Here is a 16,122-nt window from a genome sequence, read left to right as displayed (position 1 = left end):
CTCTGAAGAGAGAGACTGCAAAAGAGGACGCAGCTTCAGCCAGGTCCTGGTATGGTATATGGACAAAAAGCACTCTGGCCAAGGCTCAACAGCCAGAGCGTGACACAGGTACTGAATCGCTGACGCCTCAGAGAAATGACAATTTACAAATTTTACAGACACTGATGCCCTGACCCAAATGAACAGTCAAGAAGATTACAGACATCCATGGTATAACACCTCACCAAACCATGCATAAAAGATTTTCCTTTTTTTTTTTTTTTTTTTTTTTTTTTTTCCTCCACTCCATCCATTTCTTCTATAACCAGTGGGGCTAAAAATACATACATGTCTGGGAGAATAAAACCTGAGATCCTGCTGTACATCTCTCCGGTCAACACTGAACCGAATGGAAAATCTAATGGCTGCCAAACTGCTGAATGCCAGCTACCAGCAATTGAATGTCAAGATGGCTTTTTTTTTTTTTTTTTTACCCTTTTAGGCCACCCAAGCAGAGCTGTCACTCTTGCCACTTCTACATCCTTACTCTCTAGAATATCACCAAACACTGTGTTCCAAATAGTATTTATACAGCGCTTTCAATATACCTGTATGTTTAGCACTACTTCCACTGCATCATCCTGCTGACCTACGCTACAGTGTTATTGGGTTATATTAAAATTGTAACAAAAGTTTAAGATTTTACATACCATCATTTCATATTCTTGTCTTCCACAAGGTTTTAAAGTTTATCAGTACTACATATCCATTTTTTGTCCTTAACCCCATCATCTAGCCTCTCCCTGCACTGAATGCATAAGTCATTTACCTGGACAAAATTGTAGTTGATGTGTAGTTAAGTCTTTAAAAGTCGCTCCTGCTAGTCAATTCCCTCATTAGGAAACCACTTCCTATCAGAAGTGCCCTCAGGTTTTGAGAGCACATCAAAATTGGATCCACTTAAGCAACCGAGCTTTGATACTGTGCTTAATGACTTTCTAAATTTGTCATTTACAGAGTACTTTACAAGCCTTCCTAAAGAAGAGATGAAGTATGCCCATGCACGAGCTAACCTCCCTAGCACTCCTCCTTAAGAAGTCTAGTTGATGTATGACGTATGTGATTCCATTTTCTGAGTATATGACATTTCATTTAAATCTCATCATTTCCTTAGGACCATCTGGACACTTTCTCAGCTACGAACAGCTCGTACAAGTGTGGCAGCTCTTCCTCTCTTCTCTTTCATATCTTCCTCCTGCTGTTTCCAAGCTACCTGAGTCGATCTGGGAGGGAAACGGGCACAACGTTCCCAGACAGCACTAACAGCTGAAATTACCACTCTACTGTGCAATATACAGTAAGTCTACAGCTACCCTGCTTCTTCTTCTACACAAAACATGGATATACTATCTCAAAATGATACGGGCATATTATCTTTTTTCCCCCCAATTAAAGACTACACAGATCTGCTCCAACTCTTGTCGCCACTGTTTAAAACATTCCATTTTAACAAGGAAAGTATTTCCTATAGGCAAAAGTGACTATTTCTTAGTGGGAATATTTAGGAAGCAACCTTAATCTCCCACTTTTTTAACCCAAACAGAATTCTGTCACCAAGAACATTAAAACCTTCTACTTTCAAACTGGTCTTACCACTCAGAGACATTAGCATACATACAACAAATCCAAAACCTTCTCGAGAGTAGAATCACAGTTTCACCGTAACCTTTTCTGCAAATTATGAAGTGTGAAATTGAAAGCTGAATAAAAATTAAAGTAATAAAATATTGAGAACAACATGTCAAAATTAAAACAGTACAAATAAGAAAATAAACTCCTCAGCTGTCATCTGATCGTCTGGTGCCTCTTTGTAAACTCCTTTGATGCAACAATCTCTTTTCTTTTCTATTGTTAAGTCTAAGTCTGTTATTCAAAAACATCCCAGGAAAAGCCCAGATTATACTGCTCATAAAATTGAAGCAACAATAAAATATGAGGTCAGTTCGAATTATGGGGTGGTTTTTGTTTGGGTTTTTTTTTTTTTTTAAGATTTACTTTGCATATGCATTTGAGAAATTACTATATGAAATCACACCACTGAAAACTTCACAGCAGGGAAAACGAGAAAGGAAAAAATAATTTCCCTATTTTTTCATAAGATTCAATCAGAAGTACAGCACATAAATACAGTTTCTCATATTTTATCTTAAAATTTTTCTTGATTTCATTTTACTTTGTTCATTGTACTTCTGGTTTGTTGTTTTTTTTTTTTTAATAAAAAGTGATATGCACACATGGTATTGTCTTGTATACAAACTTTTAATTACTACACTAAAAAATACCACCAAAGTAGTGTAGAAAAAATAATAGAATGCATTGTCACCAATATGTCTAGCATAGCAAATATTGATGGATATTGAACCTGAAAATATCTGTGAAGCATCCTACAACACTTTTCCATGTGACTTGAATCCTCACACCTGATGCTGGAGACAGGCTGGCTCCAGTGGGGTAAGGAAGATCTTCTCCAGGAAGACAAGGAGATGAAGCAGGGAAAGGGAATGTGCATGGCACTACCAGATTCAACGTCAGGGCTCTCCAGGTTCATTCCAATAATGCACCATTTTTCCACACCTCACAAGGTACAGCTGGGCTATCAACAGAAAAATGTTTCTGTACATGCAAAATAATTTCCTTTTTACGGGCATTATCTACATAAAGCTACCAAAATCAAAGTGTTTTATTGTGGATTTCTTTAAAACATACACATGGATTACCACAGTACGACCTTGAATGATTTCCCTTGCTTTGCTGAAGTTTGAAATTGCTTTATTTCTTCCCATTCATTCTTGTCTTGCCATTTAATTCAGAATCAGTACTAGTAAGATAAAAGCATTCCTTGATCATCTTTTTTGGTCTGACATTATTTTAATAACATGGTTTCAGTCCTGGAAGTTCTCATCCTCCCCCAAGACATGCTTTTTTTCTTTTCTGACATACAAATGTAAACCAGAAACATCTCAAGTGTTTGATATTGTAATATCAGAGTGGAAATCTCATGATAAACATTTTATGTTATATATTACCAGTGATATTATCCATTATATACAATAATGGTACTAATACAAAAAGTGTCAAGGTAACTACCTTCTACCAAAAAAAAAAAAAAAAAAAGAGTCACCAACACCATTCCAGATGTTTTCTCTTTTATAACAGGAGAATTAACATGATCTAAATTCATATCCAACTGAAAGCCCTCCTCGTGGATTCTTTTTGGGTCTATTAGTCCATTTCAGCACTCTGAAATATTACTGAGATCTGCTCTGAATTTACATGCTACTTTTCCGTTCCCCTTTCTTATACCTAGGATTAAGTTCTTTTTTTCTGTACTACTGGTTTGTTCAGTTTTTCACTCTCATCTGAGTAATGTCAGTTGAATTTAATCGCCTCCCTAGCAGCCTGTAACTGGTCATTCGATTAACAGTGAAGCCAGGAAAAGACAAGATTGCAGATCTGCTGCAAAAGCATTCTGTACATCAATCCTCCTTAATTATGACCGTTCTGTTTTCATGGATTTTTAAATTGAAAGTTACTTTCTTTTACAACAGGTTTTATATTTTTGAGAATAACATAATTTTCAACTCAACTGAAAAAAACTCCAACAACCTACTTCGAAAAAAAAAAAATAGCCCTGGAAGAGTACTTGCTTCAAGGTCACTATCTAAACATAATCAGCACCTAAGCTTTACTCTGGAGATAGGAATACTGTGGGCTTAGGAAAGAACACATGACAACTGATGACAAATGGTACTCTTGAAAAGTTTTCCATGGTGTTTTGGAATGAACAGTTACAGGATTTAATAAAAGGAAAGAAAAAAAACCCCCAAACATTCATGAACTTTGGTATATCCCCTATATGCTGTATCTGTGGGTCCTTGCAAATAATTCTCTCTACAAAGCTGGCACATGACATCAAATGTGAGCTATATTTCTAGTTGACTTTTTATAGTTGTACGTATCACAAAAAGATTCATTTACTTAAATCTCACAACTCAATACATCATGCTGAATAACAATTTGGTGGCGGATTTGCTATTCACGTTGCCATATCTAAAGAAGAGATGGCCAGATCAAGACAGTAGTAAAAGCTGCGAGATATGATAAGAATTTAGAGCCTAATCAGATTTGTGAAAATAAAAGTGTTGCTTTTCAAACTGGATCATCAATAAAGTGTTTTGTTAGGAAGAATTTTAGTATACCAAGTAAAACATTGAATTTAAATGAGTTTCCATTATTTCAATTTTTCTATAAGTATTTCAAACCTGCTAATATTTCAAGGTTCACAGAATTCTAATTTATGATAAAATTAAATCATACTAAATCTAGAAGCACAGAAAATGGTCATAACCTTTGTGAATGGATTTGAATGGGAACAAAATCATATTGTTAGAGCAATTTTTAGAAATTAAGCCTCCTCCATGCTACTTAGAGATCTACTAAAAATGACGAAATAGATTTAATATCACAAGAAAAGTGAGAGGTATGGTTTGTCGTGGTTTTTGGTTTATTGTTTAAATGCGATGATATAAATTGTGATAGAATCTCAGTATTAAAAAGATAATCATCTTTTGGAGGTGAACTACTGTTTTGTAACAGAACAGCTGAACTGTATCAGGGAAATGCTTCAATGGTACTTTAAATAAATACAGTGGTCTATGCATCATGAGTTCCCTCCAATATTGCTAGGCATAAATGGATAAAAGCTCATACCAAGACATGTCTCGTTTTATGCTAGTATCCCGCAAATCTGAAACCATATCAGAGAGTGAATTTCTCTTGAAGTATAGATTCTTGTTACTTCCTCTTCAGGACGAATACCTAGCAGGTTATTGATCTGCTTCTGAAGGACATAGTGTTTATTATGTAGGAAACCACCGCTGGGCACAAGCGTGAGAAATTAATGATGGTTTTGTAAGTGTCCACACTGTGGTGCCGAACCAGTGGGGCAACTGTCAATCTATATGATAATGCATCCCCAAACTTCATAAAATCAGTGATGTGAAGAAGCATTGATTTTTGAGCTAACCAGGATTTGTGAGAGAGTACGACTAAAAAGTTTACTGAAGTTAACACCTCTGTGTATATAATAGTTGCTTCACACTTGCATTGTTTGGGTTTTTTCTTAAACAACCAAACACACAGAAACCTTTATCACAACAACTTTTCCAAGTAAAAATGAATTCCACATACTGGTTTGTTTCTTGAGTGCTGGTTGATCATGTCCTTCCTTCTCTTATTAACATCATTGTTAGAAAAATTGCCTATTCAAAATGGATCCGCTGCACTGTATTTCCAATAACCTAACGATTCACTTATTATAAGGAGGAAAATGAAATGCAAGCAAGCAGACGCATTCTTTTATCAATGTCTGCAACAGTATGTATAAAAGTTGGGCCTGTGATTAAATTTGCTCAGGCAAAAGGTGTGGCACAGTGCTTCCACTGAAAGGGAGACAAACACCTTCAGAGAAGTGAATTCATGCTACAGAAATGAATCCCAATCTTTCCATAATGCCAGAATTTCATTAGTCAAGTTTTTAATTTGAAATTATGCACAGTAACCTAATCAAAACTATCCTAAAGTCAATGGAAGTTGTCGTATTTTCTGTGAATGGTATTATTAGGGAAAAAAAAAAAGAAAAGGAAAAATCAATTAATCAGTCACTGATTCTTTTTAAAATACTGACTTCATTGTATGCACTATTAGTAAATATACATTTCCTCTTTGGTTTTGATGAAGAAATTTATCCTGCTATGCTTATGGAGAGGAGATATTACTTCAAGATGCAATTTAAATCAACAAAAAAGACTGCTGTTACAAACAAAAATCAATTGCACTTTTCTGAACTTTTTTCTATCAATATAAAAACTGTAATTCAGTTTCACCTTGTTTGCTTTGACAAGCAGTTGCTTGGGTTTCTGGTGCCTGGCACACCGGCTTTGCTGAAACTGAGACAACTATCAGCAAGTGTGGGGAGGAGCCAAAAATAAACATCTGAAAAAAATCCTCCTGAGAGGCACCCAGCACATAACGAATTAAATTTTATCACAAGTAATATGTGTAGCAGAGAGCTGGTTCCATTACCTGGTACCAGCTGCCCCAATAGTTGCTCTGAGGGTAAAACGTTAGGGAGATTCCTCTTCACCTTCTCAGAATGGCAAGCATCAAACCCTTTAGCTCATATTTCAACTAAGCTGAGTTTGCACCTTCATCACCCTACAGGATGGAGGAGAAATTCCTGCAAATCCATTTTTACTATTTTTCCTTTTTAGTTTAATTTAAAAATATGTGAGCCCAGAAAATTCCCCAGGTAAAAATTTTTAGCTGATATGTATGAACAACATGAATCTAGGTTATATGCATTTGAAAGGACAGCTGGCTTAATGCAGTTTACTCTGAGAATCAACTGATGTCTAGGTGTTTTGTCCCAAATGACTGTTGCACTGTCTAAAGTCTCATTTCTATGAACTTAATAAACGATATTAACCAGAAGTGCTTTGCCTCAGTTTGGTGCACAGGTCTGCTTTCTAAAAGCCCCTCGATACTTACCAATAAGCAAACAGCAAATTATTATTTTTTTTTTTTACGATTTCAAAAACATGAAAACACACACAAGTTTAAATCTGATTGTTAGAAATTAGCACTATTGTTACAGCTTCTAGCATATTGTAGATTATTAATATTACATCAAGCTATGTAGAAAAATCACATATGAGAAACTATTTCTCTTAAGAAATTTCTTTCTGCTTCTCATCATTCAGTTTAATGCAATGTACTCTGAGCATAAGCTTCTGCGAAAGATTATTGCATGGAAAGTAAAATGTAAAATAAAACACAATATAAATTACATAATATACATATAATAGAGTTTCCTGATATTAATGTTAAAAAAACCCCAAACACTAAAAAGCAGCTTTAGTCAAACTGAGAAAGAAAAGCAAAAAATTCACCTTTCTAAGAATACTCATGTCTTTTTAAATATGATCACGTTCTCATACATGTGCATTAAGAATATACTGAACAAAAAGGCCTACCATTTTCCTCATCTGACTTATTTTCATTGTCGGAGTCGGTAAGCGTGAGCGCTGAGTTTTCACGACTTGACAGACCGGAACTTCGCCTGGATTTGATCCCTCTTCCCCACAGCCTGATGGCATGCTCCGGAGACATTCCTCCCTCCGTGTCTGAGTCAGCATCAGAGCCGGTGCTCAAGGAATAGCCTTGATGGAGTATTCCTATGTCTGAGCAGTAGCCACTTCGATGGGGAGAAGGCTCACAGATTCCTAGTTCTGCAAGGGTGAAGTTTGTTCCTAGAAGGGCAATTAATAAAAAAATAATTAAAAATTAACAGCTAGGGGATTTAATTTAAGTTTGAAAATAACAGACCTATTTCATTGCTCTTAACTCTGCTGTATGCCACGTCTTCGTAACAAATTACACACAGAGATCTTTGGAGCATAGTTCTAGCAAGATTTAACTAAACCATACCAAATATAGTTAAAATGGATGTAATACACAAAACAAAAGTAGGAAAAGTCTCTAAATTTTAGGTTACTGGTTCTTCCCTAAATAATTAATCACTTAGGTATGTGATTAACATAAAGCTCATGACAAGTGCTAATGGCATGACCTGCTTTATTATGTATCTAACTTTTATTTGTTGGAGCAGAGCATGAGCTTGGAAGTTGAGCATTTGGTTACTCAAAAAGAGGAATTTTTTGTTATGAAGCTAATTTTGTCATACACAAGTCTTCCACAGAGATAGCATTTTTCATTCTAATTTTCATATCGTTTCCTATTTCATAGAAAATAAACACTTATTTGGGAAAACAGAGTTTACAGATCAGGATCACCTGAAAGAATGCAAATCTATCAGCAATGTTGTCACCAGTTTAGCACTTTTACATTTGGTGAGGTCGGTAGTTTGATACCTGCTATGGAAATCAAAACAGATCTCATAATCATCATAATTGTTTTCTACCTTTTTTCACCGTACTCAAGAACAAAGTGTGCATCGACACCAAAATCAAGAGGTTACTGGTTTGAAAGGCAAAACTTTCAGAACAATGTCAAAACACGTGATCTTTAGTAGTTAATAACGACTCAGTGGACAAAGTCTCATACATTGTTAAAGCACATGGAGTTCCCCAGGGTTCTCAAAGTATAGACTTGCTGGCTGATTTCTGCTTATGTATTTGTTTCCTACAGTAATGAACAGGATGGTAAAAAAACATAGGGAAATATTCATTGGTCTCTAAGGCTTTCAAAGGTTTTGAAAAGCAAAGTGATTTTAGCTTTGTTACATTGGGCTAGAAATGAAGAACAAAGACAGACTGAAGTCACTGGCAGTATAACTGCCAATTATTTAATTAATTTCTGAATTTGCCAGGAAACTAGATCTGCAGTCTGTGTTTCTAAAATGGTAGTTTTATTTTGTCCAAAAGCAATTTATATTTTCTCCTCTTTATATATTTATCAGAACAAAGCTATACAGTGGAAGTTCATATACTAAATAAAAAAAACTTGCTTAAGTGTCTTCTATTACTAAAGATGTTATCAGGATTTTCCCCCCCAAAAAAATATTACAACTTTTCACAGATTACCCAGGAAAGATCATCCAGTATTAATTCTATCTGGTTCATCTGTCTGTATCAGCCCTCTCCAGTCCCACACCTAGCAGTTAAAGTATTTTTTGGATCTGGCATGTACGCACACATCTACAGAAAGTAAACTGGGCCCTGCTTAACATGTATTCCTAGAGCTCATCAATTAAATGAAGGTGATTGATTTCTTCTGGAAGACTGAGCTAGGTCTTCATCTAGCAACAGCTAGGCAGCAGCGCTGAGCACGGCGAGAGGGACGAGACATGCTCTCTTTCACCCCAAGGTTAACCAGTAAACAGGCCAGCAGCAAGAGAGTGGCCCACAACATCAGGTAAAGGAGTATCGCCGACTGGATGCTTCTAAAGAGATGAAGCATTTTGAGGCAACGTTTAAAAAGTCTATAAAAAGGCTGACATTAAAAAAAGTCAGCTCTCCTTCATCAACGCCAAATTAACCCAAGCCCTCCTAGTTAGGACTATATTTTAATGTGCCTTTCAATATTTATTCTAGCAATCAGAAATTTTGTGCTTTAGTCAAAGGCAATGAACTGAACAGTCCTAAAAATGAGCTTCTCAAGTGCACTTCAGTGTAGAGATTTTTTGCCTTTTTTTAAAATAAGAGCTCTAGCATGGCACTTAGATGAAACAAAGTTACTTGTAAAGAAAATGTAAATTTTAATCATGTGCAATTTCAGTAGAAGACATTTAACAAAAATAGCTCGATTGATTAGAGTTTTGTTTTAGCCATATTAGCAAACTAACCTTAGACACATAAAATAAAATGTCAAAATCAACCTAAAATATAAAATAAATTTAAAAAAAAAAATTGAGTGAACAGCAGCCTACAAGCCCCACACTTTCTGACCTACACAGGTACAGTGCATGTTGACATTAGTTACATGTTAAAATCACCAAACTCATCATGAAAGTGACGTTTTTAAGTTTTCTTGTTTGCTGGTGGCATAAATGTCTACAAATACACACCAATTATGAATATATTAGTTTAATTAAGCTGTTTTACATACACGGTAAAACATTTTAATGATATTCTGTGGATTTTAACAGCCATTACAAGCCCAGATGATTTCACTCTGATTAGCATCCTGTATTGACGTCAAAATCTGACTATAACATCTGATGCAAAGAGCAATCTTCAGAGAAATTCTTACTTCATTTTTCTGAGGAAAATGGAAGGCACTGAAAGTGGAAGGAGAATATAGTATCCACAGAATGCATTCATCCATTTGAGTTTTGTTATCTGGGAACTTGGCATCTTCCAGAAACACGGAAAAAAAGATTTGAAAACTGACCAAATTTAAAAAATTTGAGAAGTGGATCAGATTAACTCAAGAACACAAATGGAATCAGCCTCTGAGAAAGGATTTTCAATACTGCTTTTCAGAAATCCCCTTACAGTCTTGCAATGGAAAATCTCAAGCATCCTGATGATAGACATAAAATATTCTAGAGATTTCCCTCTCAAGCAAAAACATTTGTTTTTCTCTGGTAGACTCTAAATTAGAGTTATTTATTAATTTTCAGTGTTTGCTCTTGCAAAATATTATTTGAGATTGTTCTGTAAGAGAGCGTACAACGGCAGAGTAACTGGTCCTTGGATACCGAAGGATAATAGCATAAGAACATATTTCGGAGATGTTTTTCACATCTATATACAAACATATATGAAAGCATTTTTCATACATATATTTTATATCTAAATATATAAAAATGTATCTACATATATTATACCTCCTTGTATCTTCATAGCCCTTAATTTACTGTAAAATCTGAGGAAAGGGGCATAGAAACATTATAGTTATGTTCTCTAGACCTCTTCTTGATTTATATCATATTCTCCTACATGCCTCGTTTCCCTAAAATGAAACCGTCCACATCTCTTGAATAACATATGAACTGCTTTCACTACTACAATATTCTCTTATTTGCTCAGCCAGTACTGTGCATTAAGGTATTAATGGCATTAGTAGACCACCCTTGTAAATTCATATCAAGGATAAATATGGTTCTGGATGCACAGAAATCATTTATCCAATAATTCATAGCCGAAAGAACCCTACTATTACCATAAAGTTTAGTCTCAAGAACAATGAGAAAATACCTAACTCATTTCATATCCACTCATACTGGCAGAATACTCCACACGGGATCCCAAGGACAGAAAGGTCACCAAGAACAATGCAGCCTTCCTCGCCCCCACTGCCAGAAACTACAGCACCTATGAGCTGGAGCAAGGAAACACGGACACAGGCTGGCCTGGGGTTAAGAGCTAGTGTCTCCTTCAAGAAGTATCTTCCTTACAGCTTTTTAAGTGATTAGATCAAGCAAATCAAGACCTCCTAGAAGAAAAGCAAAGGAAGGCAGCAGTACCTGTTGCTTGCCATACCCTGGGAATTCAAATCGTACCGCCGTGTATTCACAGAGAGAAGTTGGGTCCATGAGCTAAAATGTGCTACTCGCACTAGCAGTCAAGGCAGATGGATGGCTTCTTACAGTGTTATACAGCATGCTCTACCTCTAGGGCTCTCTAGGAGTTGAGAGTAACGGCATTGTACTGAAACTTCACTTGCAAAGTAGGACTGAAATGTGCAGGCAGAGTCCATTCTTGCACATTCAAAACTTAAGGGTGTTTTCTTTCAGGTTCTTGTGGCATCTACTACATCACTGGTGACACTAAGTGAAAAGAGATAAATAACCTCTTTCTCTCAAAGAACACAACACACACAAAAAAAAGTCACAAGGTTTTTTACTTTTTCATATGCAACAGAGCTCACTAGCCTCCATCCCTAGTCCCTTCATCCCCACCTGTGGAAATCAGTAGACCATTTTCATTAAAGAAAAGTAGTTAATACCAGCTGCTCCCTCAAGGTGTATGTAATCTCTCATACAAAAATAGACCAGTAGCATACTAGCTTAGAAGTGTAATATAAAGTTATGTACTGGATCATCATTGCCCATCATCTACATGCTGTGATTAGTCTCTCAATAGAGTAGAAGAGATGTTCTTCTTTTAATTAATACATTACTACTTCTATCTTTTGAGCACACTTCATTTTACAGAAACTTAATACTTAAGTTATTTAGTATATAAATGCTTACTAAAAGTGTGTTTAATTCAATGATGTACAACCCTACTCATTATCTCAGCTAAGACTAGAAAGCATCACCGTATAAGCAAAGGTTATTTTCACCTAACCTCTAGGCAGAGGTCTCAATTGGGTAATTACAAATTGCAGAAATTGCCCTTCTGATTAATCTAATCCAGCTGTGATCACTACAAGATGCCTCAGACAAAGATATCTGAAACCAGTAATGCACAGATATGATAAATTTGCCTTCAACACGAGCCCAACAGTTCAAAACAGGGCTAAGTCTAAAATCAAAAGGGTAAATATCACTTACATTCTTTGCTACCATAATCAATTACAAGAAGTAAGGATAATAAGAATATGTTTATTAAAGACATTCCATCCTTTCTCAAATTTTTGTTATGTTCATAGCTATAATGATTTTTGCTGGCACGAGTACCACATTTTAGCTCCAATCTGTGGTATATGAAGAGGTCACTGTTTTTAACAAACTCTGATGCACACTTAATCTTTCTCAATTGTTTAGGCATTCATTCATTATAATGACAGGGAGAACAGATGATTACAATCTCATTTTTTTATCCACTTGTCATACAGATTTTTAACATTTACCCTTTTTACTCATCTTCCTTATCCGATAAATAACTGTAATCATTTTAATCCTTCTTTGTGTTTCACCTATTTCAATACTATTGTTTTCCCATGGTTAAAGATCCTGTTCTACAAAATGTTTTACTTAATTTTGCTTGTAATTCTACACTACCAGATACTCCAGACTCCAAACCTAAGCTGAGGGATACAGTACTGTCTTACTCTATTTTCCAAGCTTTTTTACTATTTTATATATTTTTTTTAAATTATATTACTGTAAGTCCTTTCTTTTATACACGTCCCCCTCCTCCCCTCCCTCCTTGATACATCATTATAAAATATTCTGCATCTTTATGGTAGTTTAAATGTACTTAAATCAGAAGTATCTTTTCCATGCAACCTACAGGAATTTTAACCACATAATCACAATGACTAGCCTCTGTGGCAAATTTAGTATCAGCATGAAACATGCCTGGAAAATTCTCTCTCTTAACATCATTGATATTACAATGACTGCAATATTCCATCTCTAAAGAAAGCACGAACTGAAAATGAAAAGCACAAGGCAAAGGTAAGGTCTTCTTTCACTGTGATCCCTCCAAGTAGAGGAAACAGCCCACGGTTCGGGAGGCCAGGTAAGAAAGAGGCCACACTCGCCACAAGACTCATCAACCTACAGCAGGTTTATGGGCTAGCTTTCCCTCCCCTTTGTAAGACTCACAAACGTTATAACATAAACTGAACTGTTTACCTGAATTTTCCTAATTCTCCATCCTTTTTCCCCTAGTAATAGTCCTTTGGTAGCATGGAGAAGGGGCAGTGTAAGCTCCTATGGAACAAACTCTCCACTGACCAAACACTAAAAATACTAGAGAACAGTTTCCTTAGAAATTAGAAAACAACAATAACGAACAAGTTATACCTTGTTCTAGTTTTTAAAATCTATGGCTGGGGGTCAACAATAGCAGGGCTTCCTACACGTGTCTGTTACTGCCTACTAAGAAGATTTGCAGATGACATTTTCATTTAAGATTATTAAATTCCAGGTATTGCTAGTCAGGAAAGCTAAACATTTTGTAACTAAGCAAATATGAACTTCAACCACTTGATGATGATAAATCTTACTTTCATAGAGCACATTTGTGACAAAGGCATCAGGAGATGCTTTACAGATGTTACTGAGAAGTACGAGAATACCACAGATGTCTTGATGCCCATCTCCGACGTGCTGTGACCCAGCCTGCATGTGCATACTAACACACTGGTATGGAGACAATGATTTTTAAAAATCAACAGAAACACAATGGTTTTCTTAAAAGTGAAACTCTGGCAGCCTGGGTCCCTTCTGCAGCAAACGGCAATCCATACACACATTACAACACGTGGTTTGAATTTGAAATATATTTTCTAGCTTCTCTCATCAATGACAGCAAAATCCTTTAATTGTCTTTTTTATAATCCTCTTTCTGCCTTGCTTCTTTCTGACTTGGAGATCCCCAAGCCTAATACCAGGATACAGATGTTTCTCTTTCTGACAATAAGTCTGTTGACGGTATTAATACAGTAGATTCATATCCACTTAAAAAATTATGAGGTTTATAAAACCGGGCACCTAATGAGATTTCACTCTAGCTCACAATATTATATAATCTTCAGTTCTGTGATCATATTCTATTTTTTCAGTAAAATTTTCTCCTTCAGTGAATTGACTGTGGAGCTACTCTCTTTTTTTAAACCTTTCTCATTCAGTCTTTATATACCAAATAGAGAACACAGCATTTTTAATTCATACACATTTTCTACAGCTCTGGTGAATGTAGTCTCTGAGAACATCTCAAACACTATTTATCTTCACCTCCTTGTGAGGTGAGCTTTTATCATCCCCATTTTATAGCATTTGAACTAAGGAAAGGGAGAACAGAACAGCCTCTTTCCAGAGCACCCGCTAATTTTGGCAGAACAAGTACTATCTAAAAATTATATTTCTGGCCTCACCTTATGGTGATGAACTTCTTTCTAATGATATGCTGGTTTAGGGCAAAGTATGCATTTATCGTTTTCTCCTCGTATGCCGATGTTGATTAAGGACAAAATCAGATTTGGGAGGACAAGAGGATGGAGCTAGGTGGCAAGCATGATAATTATTTATTATCTAGCCAACACAGCCCAGGTTAAAATGTAATTCTTCAGGCTAACGTTTTGCTTTCTCAGGCAGTCTTTCATTTATTGTAAGCTTTCCAACTTTTCCAATCACTGAGGAATGGTAAAAGAACAGCTTCATTTATTACAACGGGATATGTTATTCCTACATATCTGCCCATTCTGAAACCTGAAGGAGACAGGAAAAAAAGTGTGCATTTCTGTAAGCAATTGCTCTGCTCTCCTCTGCTACTTCGCCCTTCTGTGTTCTGCCTAGGCACACTTCTCCTCCTCCTCACTGATTAAGTGCCAGCAGAAAGCAAATTCAGGGCTGAGCCTCCCCTATTATTCCCATGCCAGTGCTCGGCAGTAGCGTGGGAAGAACAGCAACGGGGAAAGTCCTGCTCAGACCTGGCGCTGGAGGCCAGCAGCAGCTCCTCGGCACATGTGCAAGCTCTCATCGGTTCTGCAGTCAAACTCCAGTACCTCTATCGTATTTCAGCAGAGATGCATAGACAAGATAGCAGGGAAAGATTTTCCAAACGGAATCTCTGTTTCAAAGGATGGAGATACTTTAGGTTAATCAACACAATGGTCACGTGGTGTTTTCACTGCAGGCAAGAGAATGTATTTTCTCTAGCATCATTCTCAGAAACAGATACTCCCTGCCCAGTCTCCAAACAAATCAACCCAAAGTAGACAGAATTAATAGAAAATTTCAACCCAAATAGTTCAATCTATCAAAGTTTTGAGGTGTTATTATAAGAAATGTGTGTCAACTCAAGTATACATGAGACATTAACATGCAAATAAGATCTTCCCTTCTCAAACCAACTTTAGGCCTTCCATGTATCTACTTATCTCTAACGAAATGTATCATCTATCATTTAGAAGGCAATGATTGTTTTGTGAACAAAATCAAATGAAAAATCCACAAGGTTTTGTGTGCTAAATATGCACAATGCATACCTGTATTTGCATAAGTATGTCCCAAGTCAATGATGGCTTCCTGGGCAACCGCCAGCAGAAGGGAAAAAAATCTGCTCTGTTCAGGGCTACTTAGTGTCTAGTGAGACCATGAGTATGACCAGTAATCTAAAACAACTCTAATCCAATTTTCTGCACTTTTTGTTAAAGTGACGAGAAAACATGAGAAATGTTTTATATTTAAATCTAGAATAACACACTTTTTTCCTATGTGAATAAGGCTGGAAATGCTCCTGCAGATGTGATAATAGACATTTTAGCATTCTGAAATTAGTTGTACCGCATTACTCATGCCAAAAGACATTCACTGAAGTACAAAGTTAACGACTGGGCTGTTGTGCAGCATTGGAGACTAGCAGAAACTAACTTCCACATATTAAAAAGAAAGAATGAAAGCCACCCACAAAAACTGTGACTGGGGAAAAAATAGTACAAATTCTGTTCTTTTCATCTGTAAAGCATAGACAACAACATTGTGTTAACACAACTGTCCAAATGATCTACTGTACCTCTGCAGTGACAAATAGTGCATTTTGGGGATAAAATCTGTACCAATTCGCAGCTACGTACTATGATACACTCCAACAAGAATGTGGTTATCAATGACTGAAAATCAGTTCCTATTACTTTTTCTTTTACAACCAGCAAAGAACAGAA

The 16,122-nt window shown here is 36.2% G+C and overlaps 1 protein-coding gene across 13 annotated transcripts in view; it reads right to left on the bottom strand.

Moving 5' to 3' along the window:
• TENM2 (teneurin transmembrane protein 2) overlaps positions 1–16,122 on the bottom strand; it is a 683,800-nt gene that overhangs the window by 480,548 nt on the left and 187,130 nt on the right. For all 13 annotated transcript variants that reach the window (XM_054842022.1, XM_054842024.1, XM_054842023.1 and 10 more), the window contains exon 4: positions 7,074–7,349. In XM_054842022.1, the coding sequence (XP_054697997.1) occupies positions 7,074–7,349 (276 nt within the window). The remainder of the gene's footprint in view (positions 1–7,073; positions 7,350–16,122) is intronic.

Source organism: Grus americana, chromosome 14, assembly GCF_028858705.1.
Source record: "Grus americana isolate bGruAme1 chromosome 14, bGruAme1.mat, whole genome shotgun sequence".
NCBI lineage: Eukaryota > Metazoa > Chordata > Aves > Gruiformes > Gruidae > Grus > Grus americana.
This window is presented reverse-complemented; position numbering and strand designations above follow the sequence as displayed.